Genomic DNA, 16,809 nt, shown 5'->3' with positions numbered 1-16,809 from the left:
TTGCCATTGGTATGGAGGTGTCGGAGGCGGAGCATAATTTGGCTATAACTACGGGGAGAAATGGGCCAGGAGCCCATTTGGAATAGCCATTGAGTGCAGACCTCAGTTATATCGAATTTGCTCAAAGTTACAGTAAAACGGTACTACCATGGATGCTGAGAGACTTGCTATGATTGGTGCACTAGTCCAGCAGCAGAATCAGAACCTCCTCAGATTGCAACAAGCTGTTGGCAACACACAACAAGAGTTGTGTGGGTCAGACAGTTGTTGTGTTTGCAGAGACTAGAGACTAGAGGGCACTGTGGGACTGCGAATGAGGATCCACGAGCCTTCCAGCAAGTCATGAGGATGCCACCAGCCCGCATGCGCAAAACGCCGCTCTATCAACGTTCTATCTAAACCAACGTTCGCTACCGTTAAACCAACACTAAAGCAACGCCGGCTTCAGCGGTGCACCGCTAGGACAACGCCCGTGTTTTCTATTTTTTTTCCCATTTTGTGCGCAGTTACTAGCGGTGACGCTACAGCAAAGTTCGGGCGGTGTGACCGGGGCTTTAGATTGAGTGTTAATTGACTGCTCAGATGTGTTTTTAAAGTTTTCACCACCTCAGTTTTCATCAAATCTTTATTATAGACATCTTCAAAATGTATCTAATAGTCAAACATGTACCAAAATGTGGCCATATAATTGATGAATGGTTTACTATATGAAATGTGATGAATCTTGCAAACATTGGCCATTATTTTAGAGAAATTTAGAGAAAGTCCAAGGGGGCTAATCATGTTGACCTCAACAGTATGTATTCAACCTCAGCAAACGGCACAGAATTTGTAAGGAAAGCTGTCCAATCAAGTGAACTGCACCAAAGTGCACAGCAAGTATTTTTTCAAAACATTGTTAGAAGATAGAAATGTAGAGTTGTGAACGCAGCCAAAGAGAATTGATTCATTGAGGATATTAGGAACAAGAGGTACAGTATATAACACACACACACGACTCCATTTGTGCAGCAGCGAGGTGACACAAACATATGAACACAGAGCCAGCTCACTCATCATGCTGATATATTTGCTAATTAACATCTAGAGGAGCACTGGTACATGCATCACATGTTCAACTACTGTTCCTCTGGAGCCCTTTTTAGTGTTATCAATGATACAGCAGATTCGATTCCCCACAGTGAAGCAGTGTAATTTATTTTATATACACAATGGAACTAGGTCAGGTTTGCGGAATGGGCACCATGGAACAAAATACTAACACAAATACAGTATAGATAATATACATGGGGGGTGGGGGGAGGGGGGGGGGGGTTCACATTCAAAGTTATCAAAGCAGAAATAGTTTTGTTTTATTTATTCCAAAAATAGGACCAGTCCAAGCAGAACAGAGAAGTTATTAAAGTTGAGTGTTGAATTGTTTTTGTTTTATAGTATATATTACTTGTTTTTACCCGTGTGTGACAAGAAAACAGCGATCTGTGAGTTTTATGTTTATTTTTGCTTTTGTATGAAATTTAAGAATGTTAAAATGCTTCTTAAAAATTGCCAAACTTTACAATTAATGTAGTTCTGTGATGACATTTTAACCCTAGAACTGATTATTTCTATTTCCATTATTTTCTATGGGAAAAATAGTTTTGAAATTCGAACAAATCAGAAATGATGCCGGATTGTGTTAATTGCATGCTCCACTGTAAGCTCGAAAGATAAAACGTGTTTGATTAACTGCTGTTGGTTAGTTAGCACAATTACAGGCCATTAAATTCAGGGGCATTTGACAATCAATATTTGAATCCCAATGGAAGCATCCACTTTGCATTGGCCATGCAGATGTCCCTATCCTATCATTCTCCATGAACCAGGAAGTATGCATTTCTAACCAACAAATGGTAATGGTTTAATTTTATTTGAACATGCAAGTTACAATGGAATACATCACATAGTGCAATTCACAGTTCCACATGTCCAAAAGGAGTAGGAAGAAGCAAAGCTAAATAAATCCTACCCCCCATCCATTTTACATCTGTTGCAGTACATTTATTCACTTCCTGTATTTCATGTGATCTTTTCAATACACAAAAAAAGTGATAATGTATCAATGCGGTAATATAAATGTCAGGGTTTTTCCACAATCATAATAAATACTAATCGTATATAATAATCAGTATAATAATAAATGAATAATAATAAATACAAATAGACATAACAGTACAAGTTCAAGACTCTTTTTCCTTGTATTTTGCAAACATCAAGTGCTTGTATTTTATCTTGAAATTGCTAATCTTAGTGTTTTCTTTGAGTTCCTTACTCAATCAGTTCCATAATTGGATTCGATGTACTAAATGCGGTAGGTTTTTAGAGTTGTTCCCACGTATACGTATAAGTGTTTTAAGTTTAGTTTTTCCCTGGGATCATATTTCTCCTCTCTTATAGAAAAGTAATGTATGACATTTTTGGGCAACAGGTTATTGTTTGCTTTATGCATAATTTTAGCTGTTTGAAAATTTACTAAATCAGCGAATTTTCATATTTCTGACTTTAAGTTTTAGTTTGGATTTTTTGACATAAAGTTGTGTGACATCCCCATCAGCTATGTAGTGCATCAAAAGTGACTTACCCCCCCAAATGGTCCCGTGAACCCATTTCTGGTCGGAGAGCCATGACGAGGAACGTAGTTCCGCTTAGTTGCTGGGCCATTTAAGTAGAGTTTGACTTTTTAAAACAATACCCGTTCAAAAGAGTAATACAGTTGCATCATAAAAATGCCTCCTCAAATTTTTTGGGAGATAAGTCGTTGTTGATGTACTACACTGCTGATAGGGATGTCATACAACTTACTGTAAAAAAAAAAAATCCAAGTTCACTGGTAATTTGTTTTTGTCAAACCAGATTTTCAAATTTGCTCATTTCTTTAGTGATGACCTCCATTTAAATTTTCCTCTGAACAGAAAATATTAGTGTCATCAGCAAACAAGACCAGTTTCAACACCTCTGACACCTTGCAAATGTCATTGATGTACAAGATAAAAAGTTTGGGGACCAACACTGACCGCTGGGGGACCCCACAATGTCCAAACACAAAGAACAGACATCACCTAATTGAACAAACTGCTGTCTCTTCTGCAAGTAACTCTTAATCCAGTCTAACACAAAACCTCTGATGCTGCACCGTTCATTTTTTTTTTACTCAAATGTCATGGTTTATTGTGTCAGAAGCTTTCGTAAGGTCAATACATATTCCGATTGCTTGTTTCTTTTGATCAACTGTGTTTGTGATTTCCCCGATTCTTTCTATCATTGCCAGTGTCGTTAGTCTGCCTGCTCTGAAACCATATTGACTGTAACAATTTTCTATCCATACTATAAAATTAGGGATGCTCCAATCAATCAGCCACATTTTCACAAAAGCCGATCACCTCTGGCTCGTACTATTGCAGCATGCAGCCAGGAGCGGGCATCTCCCGCCCACTTTCCTTAACCCTCACACTGCGCAGGCGTGCCAAACCCAAAACAATCATGTCTGCCGTGTGGGACTTACCTGCTGTTTGTGAGAGTGATCCTCCAAAACATGCCACAAAAAATATCTCGCCGGGGGAGCATGTTAAAAAGCTTTAATACGACATTTGAAGAACAAACACTTGGCGAAGTAGGGTGAGTTTGAGGCTCACGATGTGATCATCAGTCAAACAGCAGCTAATGTAGCCAACGCTGGACACTCGCCCGTTTGTGCGTGACAGTCAGAAGTCTAGAGCAAATAACCCAAAAAATAATTGAATTCATCGGACTAGACGACCATCCGTCATCAGCGGTGGAAGACACCAGGTTCCCAGACTGCTCTTTCACTTGGAACCCACCTACGTGCTACTGGAAGTCCTGCTAGAGCTCCACCAGTGTACTCAATCTCACATCCCAAGTCTCTTCGAGAAGGCGTCTCATCCTCGGTAAATTTCACTAGTGATGTACGTTCTCTTGAAAAGTAAGTACCAATATGTTTTTGTCTAAGTGAAAGTGATTTTATGGTTCCCTTTTTCATATCATATAGCCAAGAGTAAATTTAAAATCGGAATCGGCAGCATAAAACCCTGATTGGAGCATCCCTACTACTATAAGTGTGCTGAAATTATAAGACATCTTTGAGTACACTTTGAGTAAGTACCTCATTGCTGGGCCGAGTGTCAGGTTTTCAGTAAAGAAAATACGGTTACCCTAACAAATGGACAAAGCAATGAGTTAAAACCATATCTTTTCCCCCACGTTTTTAGAGGAATGTATAATAAATGCATTGTTTTTTGACACAGTCACACAGGAACTTCTACGGCATGGTAAAATGGTCCAGTGCTGTCATTTTACAGCATTATCTGTGAACCAGGAAATAGCCTAAAAAAAATCACATTTAAAAATTTGGTTACACCTTTATAGGGACTTATATCAGAAGTGTGCTAATACACTGGATAATTACCTTGAGTTATGTTCCAATTCTGCTTTTTTAGCCAGTCACCCTTTATACAGCTTCAAAATTCATCATCACATCATACATAAATTAAATAATAAAAAAAAACAAAAAACATAATTATCTGTCAGACCATCCATCTGTTAATGCTGGCCACCTTCGGCTGTCAGAAATAAAACTACCAAAATAAACTCACAGCTTGATGAGCTTCTAAACAAAAAAAGCCCACCTTCCTTGTGAGTTTGTGTTTTTTTAATATATAATTTTTCTCTAATATCCCTGAATAGGAGTCATTTGAATGAACCCCCGGGCCCAGATCCACCAACTAAATGTGGGATTCACTGGAGCAAAGACAATTTGTTTGTTTGTCCTGCTGGTGTTTGTTTCTCTGGCTGTTTGTGTTTATGCACATTTGTGTTGATGGACTATCCAAGTGTTTCTCCAACTAGCAATTTTCTGCCTGGTCGCCTTTCATGCGCCTCGCTCTTTATCAGCTGTCACAACACCGCCAATTTATATATATTTACAGATCCAGGAAGAGACGGGGAAGAATTAGATTTAGGGGGCCGAGTGCATCCAAAGGGACGCCATAGTGCAAAGTTCTCGTTTTCCTATAGGGCCACAACAGACAGAAGGGTTGTTTTTAATCAAATATGACGTGAAGTGAGCCTGAGAAACATCAACACATGCCTTTGGGATGACAAGCAGTGTAGTGTGACTTCAATCACACTGGCAAGTGACTGCTAATGACATGTGGGGAAACTTTTCCAGCGCTAGTAAGTGTAATACTGCTTCAGGTAAAAAAATAGAATAAAATTATTTTTTTCAAACCATGGGAACTAATGTGTGATAACTAATAGTTGAATTTGACAAGAATTCAGTTGGCATTTTATACAAACAAATAGTACAAATTTTGCACATTAGAAATAAAAGGAAGCTCACGTGTGATGACTGAGATTTGATGAGAATTTAGTAACATTTTTGTACAAAAATTAATATTTATGACCAAAATTTGATCAAATCAAAGGATCAAATCAAAATCTAAAAGGAGGTTAAAAAAGGAGTTTACTTATCATGAGAAATTAGAACATTTATTACTAAAATAGCAAATTAATACTACCACTACTAAAAAGAATAGTAATAAATAAAAACTAAACAATTACAATTAATTATGCAAATTAATTCTCAAAGGAGAATGTATGATAACTAAGAGTTGCATATTATGAAAAATTAAAACAATACTAAATTGGTATATTATTACTAGACCTGTGTCCTTTATCGGGGCCGTAATGGCGGAGTTATCCATATATTCATCTCACATTTAAAAATGTCCTAAACTAAAATGTGATGGTGTCTTTCTTGGTCGTATTTATCGAGTGAAGTGCTAATCATACGTTTGAATACATTTTCTCATTTAATAGCATGAGCAAGTGTCACTTAAGTGACCTTACGACCTTAGGTCAAATTAATGTACCATTTGGGACACTAGCACGCACTCGTCAAATTGTTGCTGGGCCACTAACATGTACAGTTCAATCACTACCACCATGAATACTTGTGTACTTGTTTGTTTGAGTGCGCTTTTAACGTATAAACATGTCTCCTTACCTGGGAGGTGTTGACGCGTCCCTCCTGGAAGGAACAGTCGCTGGCGTCCTGCGTGCACATGTGGCGATATTTGCACCAGTGACAAGGGAACTTGCCGTCCACACAGGACAGACACCTGCATGAGTGACAAGATTGTGGTTACAACTTAGTGACTAAAGCCAACAATATGTAGGACATCTGATAAATAGAGCAATTTCAAGTAAAGCAATGTTTCTTGGCAATTATTCACAAAGAAGCATTATCTTCCAGTGTGTGAATGTGGGAATCTAGAAATTATGAATTGTAGACAAACACAATCCCACAATCCATTTGGATTAATTCGTTAATACAAACGTAATAAAAACCTAATAACTCCACCTGGAGGGGAAAATGGTTTAATACATTTTTCAACCCTTAATGTTAAATAAAAGTAATGTTAAATGTTAAATTAAGTTAAATTAAAAGGATAGTTGGGATTTTTTACATGAAGTTGTATGACATCGCCATCAGTAGTTTAGTGCAGGGGTGTCAAACCCGTGCCCCGGAGGGCCGAGACACTGCAGGTTTGGAACAGGTGACCTTAAACAGGTGATTTTAATGATCAACACCTCCTTCAATTTGAGGGAAGGAGCTCATTAATTAAATCACCTGCTGGAGAAACTGGTTGAAGAGAAAACCTGCAGTGTCTCGGCCCTCCAGGACACGAGTTTGACACCGCTGGTTTAGTGTATCAACAGTGCCTTTGCCCCTTGTTCGTCCTGTGAGTAGAGTTCTTCAAAATTCCCCCCAAAAAGTGCAGTTTTCCCTTAAAACCCTTCTCTCACAGATGCTGTCTGATGATTATTGGACTGCACTCGGCACTGAAACTCTACTTAGAACCTCCTTAAGATCCAGCAGTCTATATTAGAAGTGCTTGGCCAGAGATACCGAAGTAAAAACTGTAATGAAATAAAAACGTGTGGATGTACATCAGACAGCGGTCTTAGTAAGTAGCAGTGACATTGAAATGACAAGTGTAAGCATGGTCTTGTGCATTCAGACTTCATCCAGGCTGTCAGCCGCTAAGACCAGAGTGGAGGATGACACAGAAAGCACAGAGGAATGTACTCTTCTCTCCTTATCCTCCATTCTTGGAGGCTTTAAGTGCAATAAGCTGGCAGCAGAAGATAAGCTTTTTCTACAATGGTTATTTTATTTCTTTTCTTTCTCAAACATCGGCAAGAAAAAAGGCCAAAAACACATTGAGAAATTTATAACCAACAGAAAAGACAAGAAGTCATTATTGTGTAGTAAATTGCTGTTGTGCAATGTTGTAGCACATTATTGTTACAATGTGACACCACACCAAAGCGAAAGGAAGCATTTTTTTTTCTTTCAATGTCCATAACCATCAAATGGCAGCATTAAATCATATTTACGCCATTATGTAAGCCGGACTACTTCCTAAGGGGTTTGTATTACCTCAAAACAAAACAGTTACAGTCCCATTGCTGTATACAGTATTTGTTAATCTGACTAAAAAACAAACTACGAGCCAAGTTAAATGTGATTTTTTTAGGGCCAATATTCATATTCAATATGATATTTAATTCTTCCTATTAAATTTTGGTGCAGATCAGGGTAAATCTGCAGGCAGTTACACATATTATATTTATTTTTTTGTTTGTTTTTTTCTGCCTGTTCCTACTATTCTCTGTGAGAGTTGCATACATGAAAATAACAATAAATAACAACTCAACACCGATAAGCGACTCGAGGAAACAGAGGAAACTTCAAGGCGCTTGGAACGCCAACTGCAAAATGTTCATGAAGTTAAACAGGAGACCAGAATAAGTCAAAGGATACAACTCATGAAGAATAATGTAGTTGGAGGGAATAACAACACCACCACCACGTTTCTAGGAATTGCTGAATTGAATTGGTGGAATTAGGAACACATTTATCTACATACAACGACAATCACAATAGAACACAAGGGATTGCTGGACAGAACGATCTGCAATTGGAAACATTTGCTTCCCGGACCACAAACGATTGGATGTGGACGATGATATAAATGCGGACACACATTTTTTTTCCAATATTAGCAACAACTGCTTTCACTACACAGAAGGACAATACAGCAATAAGATTAAACCTGACAATAAATGATCAATCATTCACTTCAACAGCACTTTGGGTTCCTCTGGCTTCCTTTGGTGGACAGAGGCAGCATTACGGCACCATCCACCGTTTTCTATGCTGCTTGTGTCACGCTTCGCAGGACAGGAGCGTGTACTTCCTGTCCTGCGCCATTATTCTGGCAAGCGATGCTTCCGGGGTGGTGGAAGGAACTGCCACTCCACGCCTGGTGGCCGCACAGCTGCGGTCAATTGTAATCACTAACAGTTAAAAGACCAGCGCTGTCGTATGCGCCGCGCTGGTTCATTGTTGTTGTCATTTCCATCGTTGATTTTTCCGTGCTGTCACCTACCTGTTTATAGTTTGTATTATTTTCCCACAGAGTTTTTCCTCTGTCACTTTTAGTTTGTTCCTGTCCTGTGTAATAAAATTACTTTTATTTTTGCACTTTGCCGCCTTCTCTCTGCACCCTGGGGGTCAACCTGCCGACAGCTTCAACGAATCGTGACAGCTTGTCCTCCAATAAAATCTTTTGCTGAAACAAAATGCATTAGGGGAAAGCTGGATTTTTTTTTTCACTTTGAATGCGTATTGGTACATTTGTATATTTATTAGGTATACATTTTGAGTGTTAAGTTGTTGTGTGATGAGTTTAGTGGTGTTTGTGAGATGACACCGTGAGTCAGACTGTTATATTGAGTGATGACCTCCTGCAATTTCCAATGGGTTGACAAGCTCGTCGTTAGTTTTTTCATAGCTTATGATTGGCTCCTGTTAAATAAAGAGCTGCCTAGTCCTCACAGACTCTTGGGCGCTACAATGTGCCATTTTATGACGTGGACACGTGCGGCTTATACACTGGTGCGGCTTAAATTATAATGAAATAAATAAATTTGTTTTTTCTCTAAATGTAGTGGGTGTGGCTTAAACATTGGTATGGCTTATGCAACTGAATTTACGGTATATATAAATGACATCTGTAAAGTCACTAAAGACCTAAAGTTAGTATTATTTGCTGATGATACAACTGCATCTTGTTCCTGACCCATCTGTGATAATGAATTTCTAGTAGGATTCCTTATTTATAAATCTAATACTTTCATAGTTAGAGCACAGAAAACCTGTTTATGACCTTCCAAATACAGTTATTAACATTATTAGAGCTTTATAGACATATAACACCCCTATGGTCACCTTTACCCTCGTATTACACGATATAGAAGACATAAAAGAAAATACGCCCTTTACGACACAAATAAGACTCTTGCTTTTATGGCCCGGTGGGGACACAATGTGACAGCTGTACTCTTCAACAGTAGTCTTAAATAAGGTAAAAGTCACCTTAAATGTCATCATTCCTCGTTTAAATGCATTTAGAATGGTTTTATGGTAAAACTATAATTATAAAACTATAAAAACGTGTTTGTTTCCAAATTTTTGAGACTCAACATTTTCTGGTAAAGAAAATTTAATAAAAAATTATTAGAAATAAAGATGGACTCACAAAGTGTGTTAATAACATGAGAAGACGCGCGCCAGCTTGTATGATAACCGGCAAATGCACACAAACTGAGGCAAAATTGTGATGTACATTTTCGACATTAACCAAAAAACATGCTAACCGGGGTGGACGCTAACCGAGCTTCCACTGAATTTGTATTTTAGCTCATTTAGCCATTTTTATGTTTGAAAATGCTTAAATTTAAACACAACCTACGTCAAATGCACGTAAATACACTCCTGATAAAAATCTTAAGACCAGTTGAAAAATTGCTAGAATTTGCATTTTGCACATTTGGATCTTAATGAGGTTTTAAGTAGAGGTACAATATGCAAAAACAAGAAGGGGGAGTGAGACAAAAAAGCATTTTGAAAAAGTAATTGATTGAAAACAACAATTAAACTGAAATAGGTTGTTTATCAGCTGATCAAAAGTTTAAGACCATCGCTCAAAAATTAACAAAAACCTCTCCAAACCAGAACAAAAAATGTTCTCAGTAGGACTCAGTAATGAGTAGCTCCACCGTTCTTGTTAATCACTTCAAAAAAATTTGGGCATGCTTGATGTGAGTGTTTCCAGGAGGCTAGTGGGAACATTGCTCCAAGTGGTGAAGATGGCTTCACGAAGGGCATCAACTGTCTGGAACTGATGGCCATTTTTATAAACTTCCCTTGCCATCCATCCCCAAATGTTCTCTATGGGATTTAAATGAGGGGAACATGCAGGATGGTCCAAAAGAGTGATGTTATTCTCCCTGAAAAAGTCCTTGGTCAAGCGAGCATTGTGAACTGCAGCGTTGTCCTGTTGAAAAACCCAGCTGTTACCACACAGACGAGGGCCCTCAGTCATGAGGGATGCCCGCTGCACATGTGATTTTTTTGGGTCTACCACTTGACTTTTTGGTTCCAAAATGCTCAGGATTAAAAAAAAAAAAAGTAGAATAACTCTCTTACTGAGGCCAACCTCAGCAGCAATGGCACGCTGCGAGAGGCCTTTCTTACGCAGCTCAAAAATCAGAAAACAGAAATTTCAAATTTCCAAAAGAGAAAGCTTCTTAGCTTTAGCCATCAGGAGGGCATGACAGTGTGAATGCCTGACAGAAAATGAACATTTTGAGCAGATTTTGTCTTTTATAGGCTGTGGTCTTAAACCTTTGATCAGCTGATAAACAACCTATTTCAGTTTTTTTTGTTTTTTTTTTTTGTTTAAATTACAAGTTCCAAATGTTTTTGAGTCACTCTCCCTTTTTTTTTCTTTCCCTTTCTTTCTTTTCTTGGGAGAATGAACAGAATAAAAATTTCATTGCATAGTATAACTGCCTGTTTTACTATGCATATGACAATAAAACTCTTGAATCTTAAATCTTCGCTTTTTCATATTGTAGCTCTACTTAAAACCTCATTAAGATCCAAATGTGCAAAATGCAAATTCTAGCAATTTTTTCAACTGGTCTTAAGATTTGATCAAGAGTGTATAAAAGAGTACACCAGCAGAAATATTGTGTAATATCCAGCAATTCCCCAAGTGACCCTACATAAAACTTGCAAACGCAATGTACGTAGCGCCACAAACGCGTTTGCGTTTGCGTTTACATTATATCCGCTGACATATACCGTACATCAATAAATAGAAATACACATACAATAAACCATATAAAACAAAACATAAAATGCTGTGTTCTCTTGAAGATGAATAAAAAGTTGCTATCTATCCATCTAACTCTGACTGCCGAAAATAGGCAACCAGATGTAGACGCGTTCTTCTTCTTCTTCTTTGTGTTTATGTCGCAACCAACGTTTAGGTGCATACCGCCACCTACTGTACCGGAATGTAGACGTGCTGTGCACATGCACAGTGACAACCCGGTAGTCACAATATTCCATGATGGAAAACACACAAAGAAATGGATATGCTGCTGCTTTCAAGTCAAAGGCTATGGATTTGGCTGTCAGAGAAGGAACTGTGCAACTCTGTGCAAGTGCCACTCTGACTTTAGACTAAAATAATAAAACTTTGGTCTGGTGGTTGACTGTAGATGGAAAGTAGCTGTCGCTAAATCTGGTATGAAGGATCTCTTCTTTTTGTAAAGATTAATGTGTTTGCACATTGTGTCCTTTAATTAAATAATAAACTAAAACTAACTAATAACTTGCAAGAACTGTACACCATCGGGTGATTTTAGCAGTATAACAAAAATGCTGATGATCAGCTGAACTGTAGATGCATGAGGATGGTGACACTGTCAGTGATAAGCTCTCAAGGCCAGATTGATCTGCAGCTTTAGGCATACAATCAATGCCACAGGATTAGCATGTCCGTGCACTGAGGCTATGCTAACATTTGTTAGAGAAGCCGGTGAGTTCTCTTCACAATTAACTTCCTCGAGGTCTATCGATTTCTGCTATGTGTGTACAGTGTGAGGATTGTATGCATGCTGCACACACGCCCACACACACACAGTAAGTACACTTCCGTCACCAGCATTTGACACAGCAGTATTCCTCTGGGACACCTGGAAAGGAGAGCTGTCAATGCTTTGGGATAAATGTACTGCTTGCAGTCGAGTCAATAAAGAGCACACCTTGTCCAATAAAGATCCAAACGCTGCATTCACAGTGTCTAGCTATGGAAGAGCAGCTTCTCAGCAGGGGACCTGCACTCATTAGAAGATATTATTGCATCTTGTCACGCTCAAGTCCAAAAGCAGCGAGTATGATCAGTCTCAAACCCCACTTTAATTAAAGCGGGTCACACTTATTGGAAATTGGAGCGCTAGGTGTTAAATAACTTGCTGGTTGTGGAACTAATACAGGAAAAACTGCTTATAAAGTTGCCTTAAAAATATGTATAGTACTATTCATGTAGCTCGTATGGGGAGTGAGGGATAGTAAGATGTCACTTGGCAAAGTCAATATATCTTTAATGTAAACAGCAGTTAACTTCTTTTTACACTGTACGTCAATTAAAGAGGCTAAAAAAGTAGTTTGTACGAGGTAGGAGCAAGTGCGTTACCAAAATGACTAACATCTTTTTACATGTGTATGGTGTAACCAATTAAAAATAATGTAAGTGTTCAGGAATATCTATGATTTAGATTACTACATTACATCTTTGTCATTTGTCGTTTTAACAGTATCTGAATGTGAACAGTAACTAACCTCTGTTTATGCTTAAGAGACAGTGAAGCATGCTAAAACGTCAAATGCCTGAGGAACATCGGCGACCCGATGTCTGTTTATATTATGCCATTATTCATTATCAACGTAAGCATATTGTTATTTTTGCATTTTAATATCAGTGGCTACTTGCTCTTTGCACCTTTTATGGCAATTAGAAATTTGAACAAATTAAATTGGAGGCATAACGTTGTGTCATCTGTCTCCCTCTTCCGCTCCAAATTACACTTCTTCTAACCAAAAAAATATAAGACCACCACTGGCAATTGTGGTCCAAAAAGAGCAAACAAATAAATGTCTATATTTGTCACAATACAAAGTTAAACCTTTTAAAAATTCAATGTTTTTGTGTGTGTGGTACATGGCTTGGAGGCTTTGCTTCAAAAGTTATGCTACCTAATCAAGGCAGACAGCACCTTTTAATGTATTTAATGTCAACAGTGGTCAATTATTTTTACACTTGAAATACAATTAATAATGATAAAATGCTACTTTTACTTGTACAGGTGACATACATTTTTATGATAGATTGACCATGGAACTGACTATTTCTATTCCAATATTTCCTAGCAGCACCTTAGACCAGACTGTGTTCAACCTCAGAGGGTCAGCTGGAGTCATATTTCAACACATTATTCCAGACAAAATCCACAGAATCTCCCCTCTTTTGTGTTTTTCTTCCTGTTTCTATTATTTTTTCCCCCTTCTTCACCCCCTCAGCGTACTCCCTTTCTCTTGTTTCTCTTCCTCCTTTTTTAAGATGCAACACTCATCCTCCTCCTGCTGTTGCTGAATGCTAAATTATTCCAAGCCTCTTGTTAATACAAATGTCTAATATTGTAAGAGTGAATAAATAGCCCAGGGCATCCTTTGCTGTGCCAACATGGTGCCTTCTGTCTGTTTGAGCGCCTTCTGACTGAGCGTACACCTGTTTGTGTTTGAATGTGTGAGGCGACGCGTGAGCCAGGCCGGGTGCTTGCCCGCGGGCTGTCCCGCATCTGAGCATGATGCACGTGCACGTCAGCTGCGGTGCCTCTGGACTCATGCGCCCCAACACGGCCACAATGAGGATGAGTCCATTATCTAGCACTGAGCGCTGCGGCTCCTCGCATTGGGCTTCCTACAAGGGAGGTCAAAGATTAAAAGTTGCAAGGTGATACTGGAGGGAGAGGGTGCGTATAATATGTGGGTTTATTTTACAGCTGTTGTGGTGGTGATGTAACAATCCTGCACGAATTCTGGGGGGGGGTCAACAAGGAAGAAAAAAAAAGGGGTGCACAAAGATGATTTTTAGCTTGTAAACAAACAAAAAAACTACACACTGACAAAATGAATGAAAGATTCAACTCAGCCCAGGTGAGCCCCTCTCGACAAGCCCACTCCATTATGCTTACACAGACGCCCTGGCTAGAGCTAATTAACAGCCAATTACTATGCAGATATATGCAGGGCCGAGAGCAGAGCGCAGGCAATAAAATGGACTTGATGAACGAGAGGGCCAGGGAAAGTGAGGGGCTGGGGTGGGAGTGGTAGAGGATATACGAGGGGGTCGTGATCTAGAGAAAGGGTGGATGAGGAAGGGCTCTTTGGGAAGGGATGGCGGAAAAAGGAACTTACTGTGCATTTTTTCGCCAGGAACTGGGACAAATTTGCAGAATCTCACACAACTCTCACACATCATGAGTCCACCCCGCACGTTTCAACAAGCACTTGGATTACAGTACATCTTCTCAAGGGGCAACACTATAGAAATGAATTCTAGAGTAATCAGTGTACAGCTTGTATAGCAGTATGGCCTTACTATCCACGAAAAATGACAACATTATTGTATAAACAGCTGACAACACAAGTAGCAAGATAATGGTAGTGATAACATCAGGGTTTGGGGCTGCATTGGTGCTGCCAACACTGGGGAGCTGTGGTTCATTGAAGAGAAACATAAAGTCCAACATGTACTGTGACATTATGGAGCAGAGCATGAACCCCTCCTTTGGGAAACTTTTCCAACATGGTAAGGAGCCCAGTCCCTTACTGAAGAAGCTGCTTCAGTAAATTCTTCCTTGTCATATGCTGTACCCCTCCACAAAGTCTTTAGGACATGATTGAGTAATTTTTGCATAATCCTACTTTGCAACAAATACTGTAAATAGTGGCAATGATAACATGAAGAAGCTTTTTGATTTATGTTGGCACATCCTACAAATATAAAAAAATAAAACTTACGATCTGTGTACGCTGCAGTTGTAGAAGATAAAATCCACGCTGGCAAACATCTTCCCCGTCTCCTTGGATCTCAGATAGAGTTTTATTACACGCTGGTCACCTACGAGTCAAGAGTTACAGAAACAGCCACGCTTTTTATTGTCTCATTCTTCCTTTATTACATTACATGACATTTGCACTCAGTAAGTAAGTGTGCATAAAATGTTCCATGACCCTTACACTAATGCCAAATCCCAGTCAATGTATTTGGAAATGTTAACAGCCTCGTCGTACAGTACGGCTCCCCTTTTGCACAGATGACATTTTACATTCACGTCAGGGTGTAGAGCCTCCAGCTGAAGCCAAAAAAGTCACTCCATGCAGGTAATGGTTCAGCTGTCTGTCTACTTGTATATACTACCTTATAATTGTATGCCATTTTATTTACCTTGATTTTGCGTGATGGGCGCTACCTCTTTAGCAGAGGGTGACAAGCAGAAGATCCGTCCTCCGTAGATGCGTCCTTCCGTTTCTACGTAGCCTCCAAATGAACAATTTACTCCCGCCGACAGACTCGGCACATTCTGGGTCTGAAGTACCAGCTGGGAGGAAGCAAATGTTATGCCAAAAATACATAAATAAAATTAAACATGCATTGAGCAAAAGTGCGGACAAGGGGTCTTTGGGTAGACCCTGCTCGAGATTATCCAGCAAAATATATACTGTGTCCCGCTGCTTGTCATGTCTTGGGCTCCATGAGTGCTGTCAGCCCCAGGGAGCTGCGGTTCACTAGTGTTGCCAGCTATTTAGACATAATGGCTGAGTCATTTTCAGTGGATAGTAAATCTATACTATTATACAAGATGCACACTGACTAAAGTATATACAAGCTTCACTTCTATAGTAAGAAGAAATACTGTACTGTCATTAAAATGTTTACTGATATCTGTGATTAGATTCGAATTTTAATCATCTTTGAAGACCTTTTCTGTACTTTATGAATTTGGATTCTGTAGTGAGTTTTCTACAATACTTGACTATACTGTCTATTTGTTGCTAGTAGATTCCTCCACTAACCAATGTTAAAGGTATTTCGGGTTATACAGTCGTCCCTCGTTTATGCCGTTTAATTGATTTAGTGAATTAGGATTTAATGTTAATAAAAAATTGAACATTTTCGTAGTTAGAGCATAGAAAACCTGTTTATGACATTTTATTATAATTTTACCATTATTAAAGCCCTGCAGACACGAAGTAACACCCCTAGTCACCCTTTCACTCATATTACCTAATAGTAGACGTTAGGGATGAGCGAGTACACCACTACCTGCATCTGTATCTGTATCTGTTCACCCATCTAAATTATCTGTATCAGTATCTGTACTGGGAATGGTCGGGGCATAAACCGGAAGTGGGCTTACCCGAAAATGGGCGGTGCTACAATCAGTACAATATTTTAAGTCAGAAATTGACATGGATTGATCAGAAGTTGCTATATTTATTGTTTATTATTCAGCTATATGTGTACTGTGTATGTGTGTAAGTGATCTGTAAGACTTAGATTTTTAGTAGGGCTGTCCAATATAGTGCATTAAGGGCGCTAACTAATTTATTTAAATGCACAAGGGCAGCCGCTGAGCTTTGACAGTTGTCGTAACATGGACCTTGTTTTTGATGTCCAACTAACAGTGTGCGTCTATTATCTTGAGTAACCTGGTTATTTCTCATTCATTCAATGCTAGACGCTGTTTGCACCGTGATATTGTATG

General features: G+C 39.0%; 1 protein-coding gene across 2 annotated transcripts in view; it reads right to left on the bottom strand.

Annotated features, from left to right (window-relative positions):
* LOC129194286 (plexin-A1-like) overlaps positions 1-16,809 on the bottom strand; it is a 316,667-nt gene that overhangs the window by 101,378 nt on the left and 198,480 nt on the right. For both annotated transcript variants that reach the window (XM_054799421.1, XM_054799428.1), the window contains exons 7-9: positions 15,489-15,642; positions 15,062-15,161; positions 6,062-6,176 (exon numbers count right to left, since the gene is read on the bottom strand). In XM_054799421.1, coding sequence (XP_054655396.1) covers positions 6,062-6,176; positions 15,062-15,161; positions 15,489-15,642 — 369 coding nt within the window. The remainder of the gene's footprint in view (positions 1-6,061; positions 6,177-15,061; positions 15,162-15,488; positions 15,643-16,809) is intronic.

This window comes from Dunckerocampus dactyliophorus, chromosome 1 (assembly GCF_027744805.1).
Source record: "Dunckerocampus dactyliophorus isolate RoL2022-P2 chromosome 1, RoL_Ddac_1.1, whole genome shotgun sequence".
NCBI classification, from domain to species: Eukaryota; Metazoa; Chordata; class Actinopteri; order Syngnathiformes; family Syngnathidae; genus Dunckerocampus; species Dunckerocampus dactyliophorus.
Note: the sequence above shows the minus strand (reverse complement) of the source record. Positions and strands in the feature narration are given on the sequence as shown.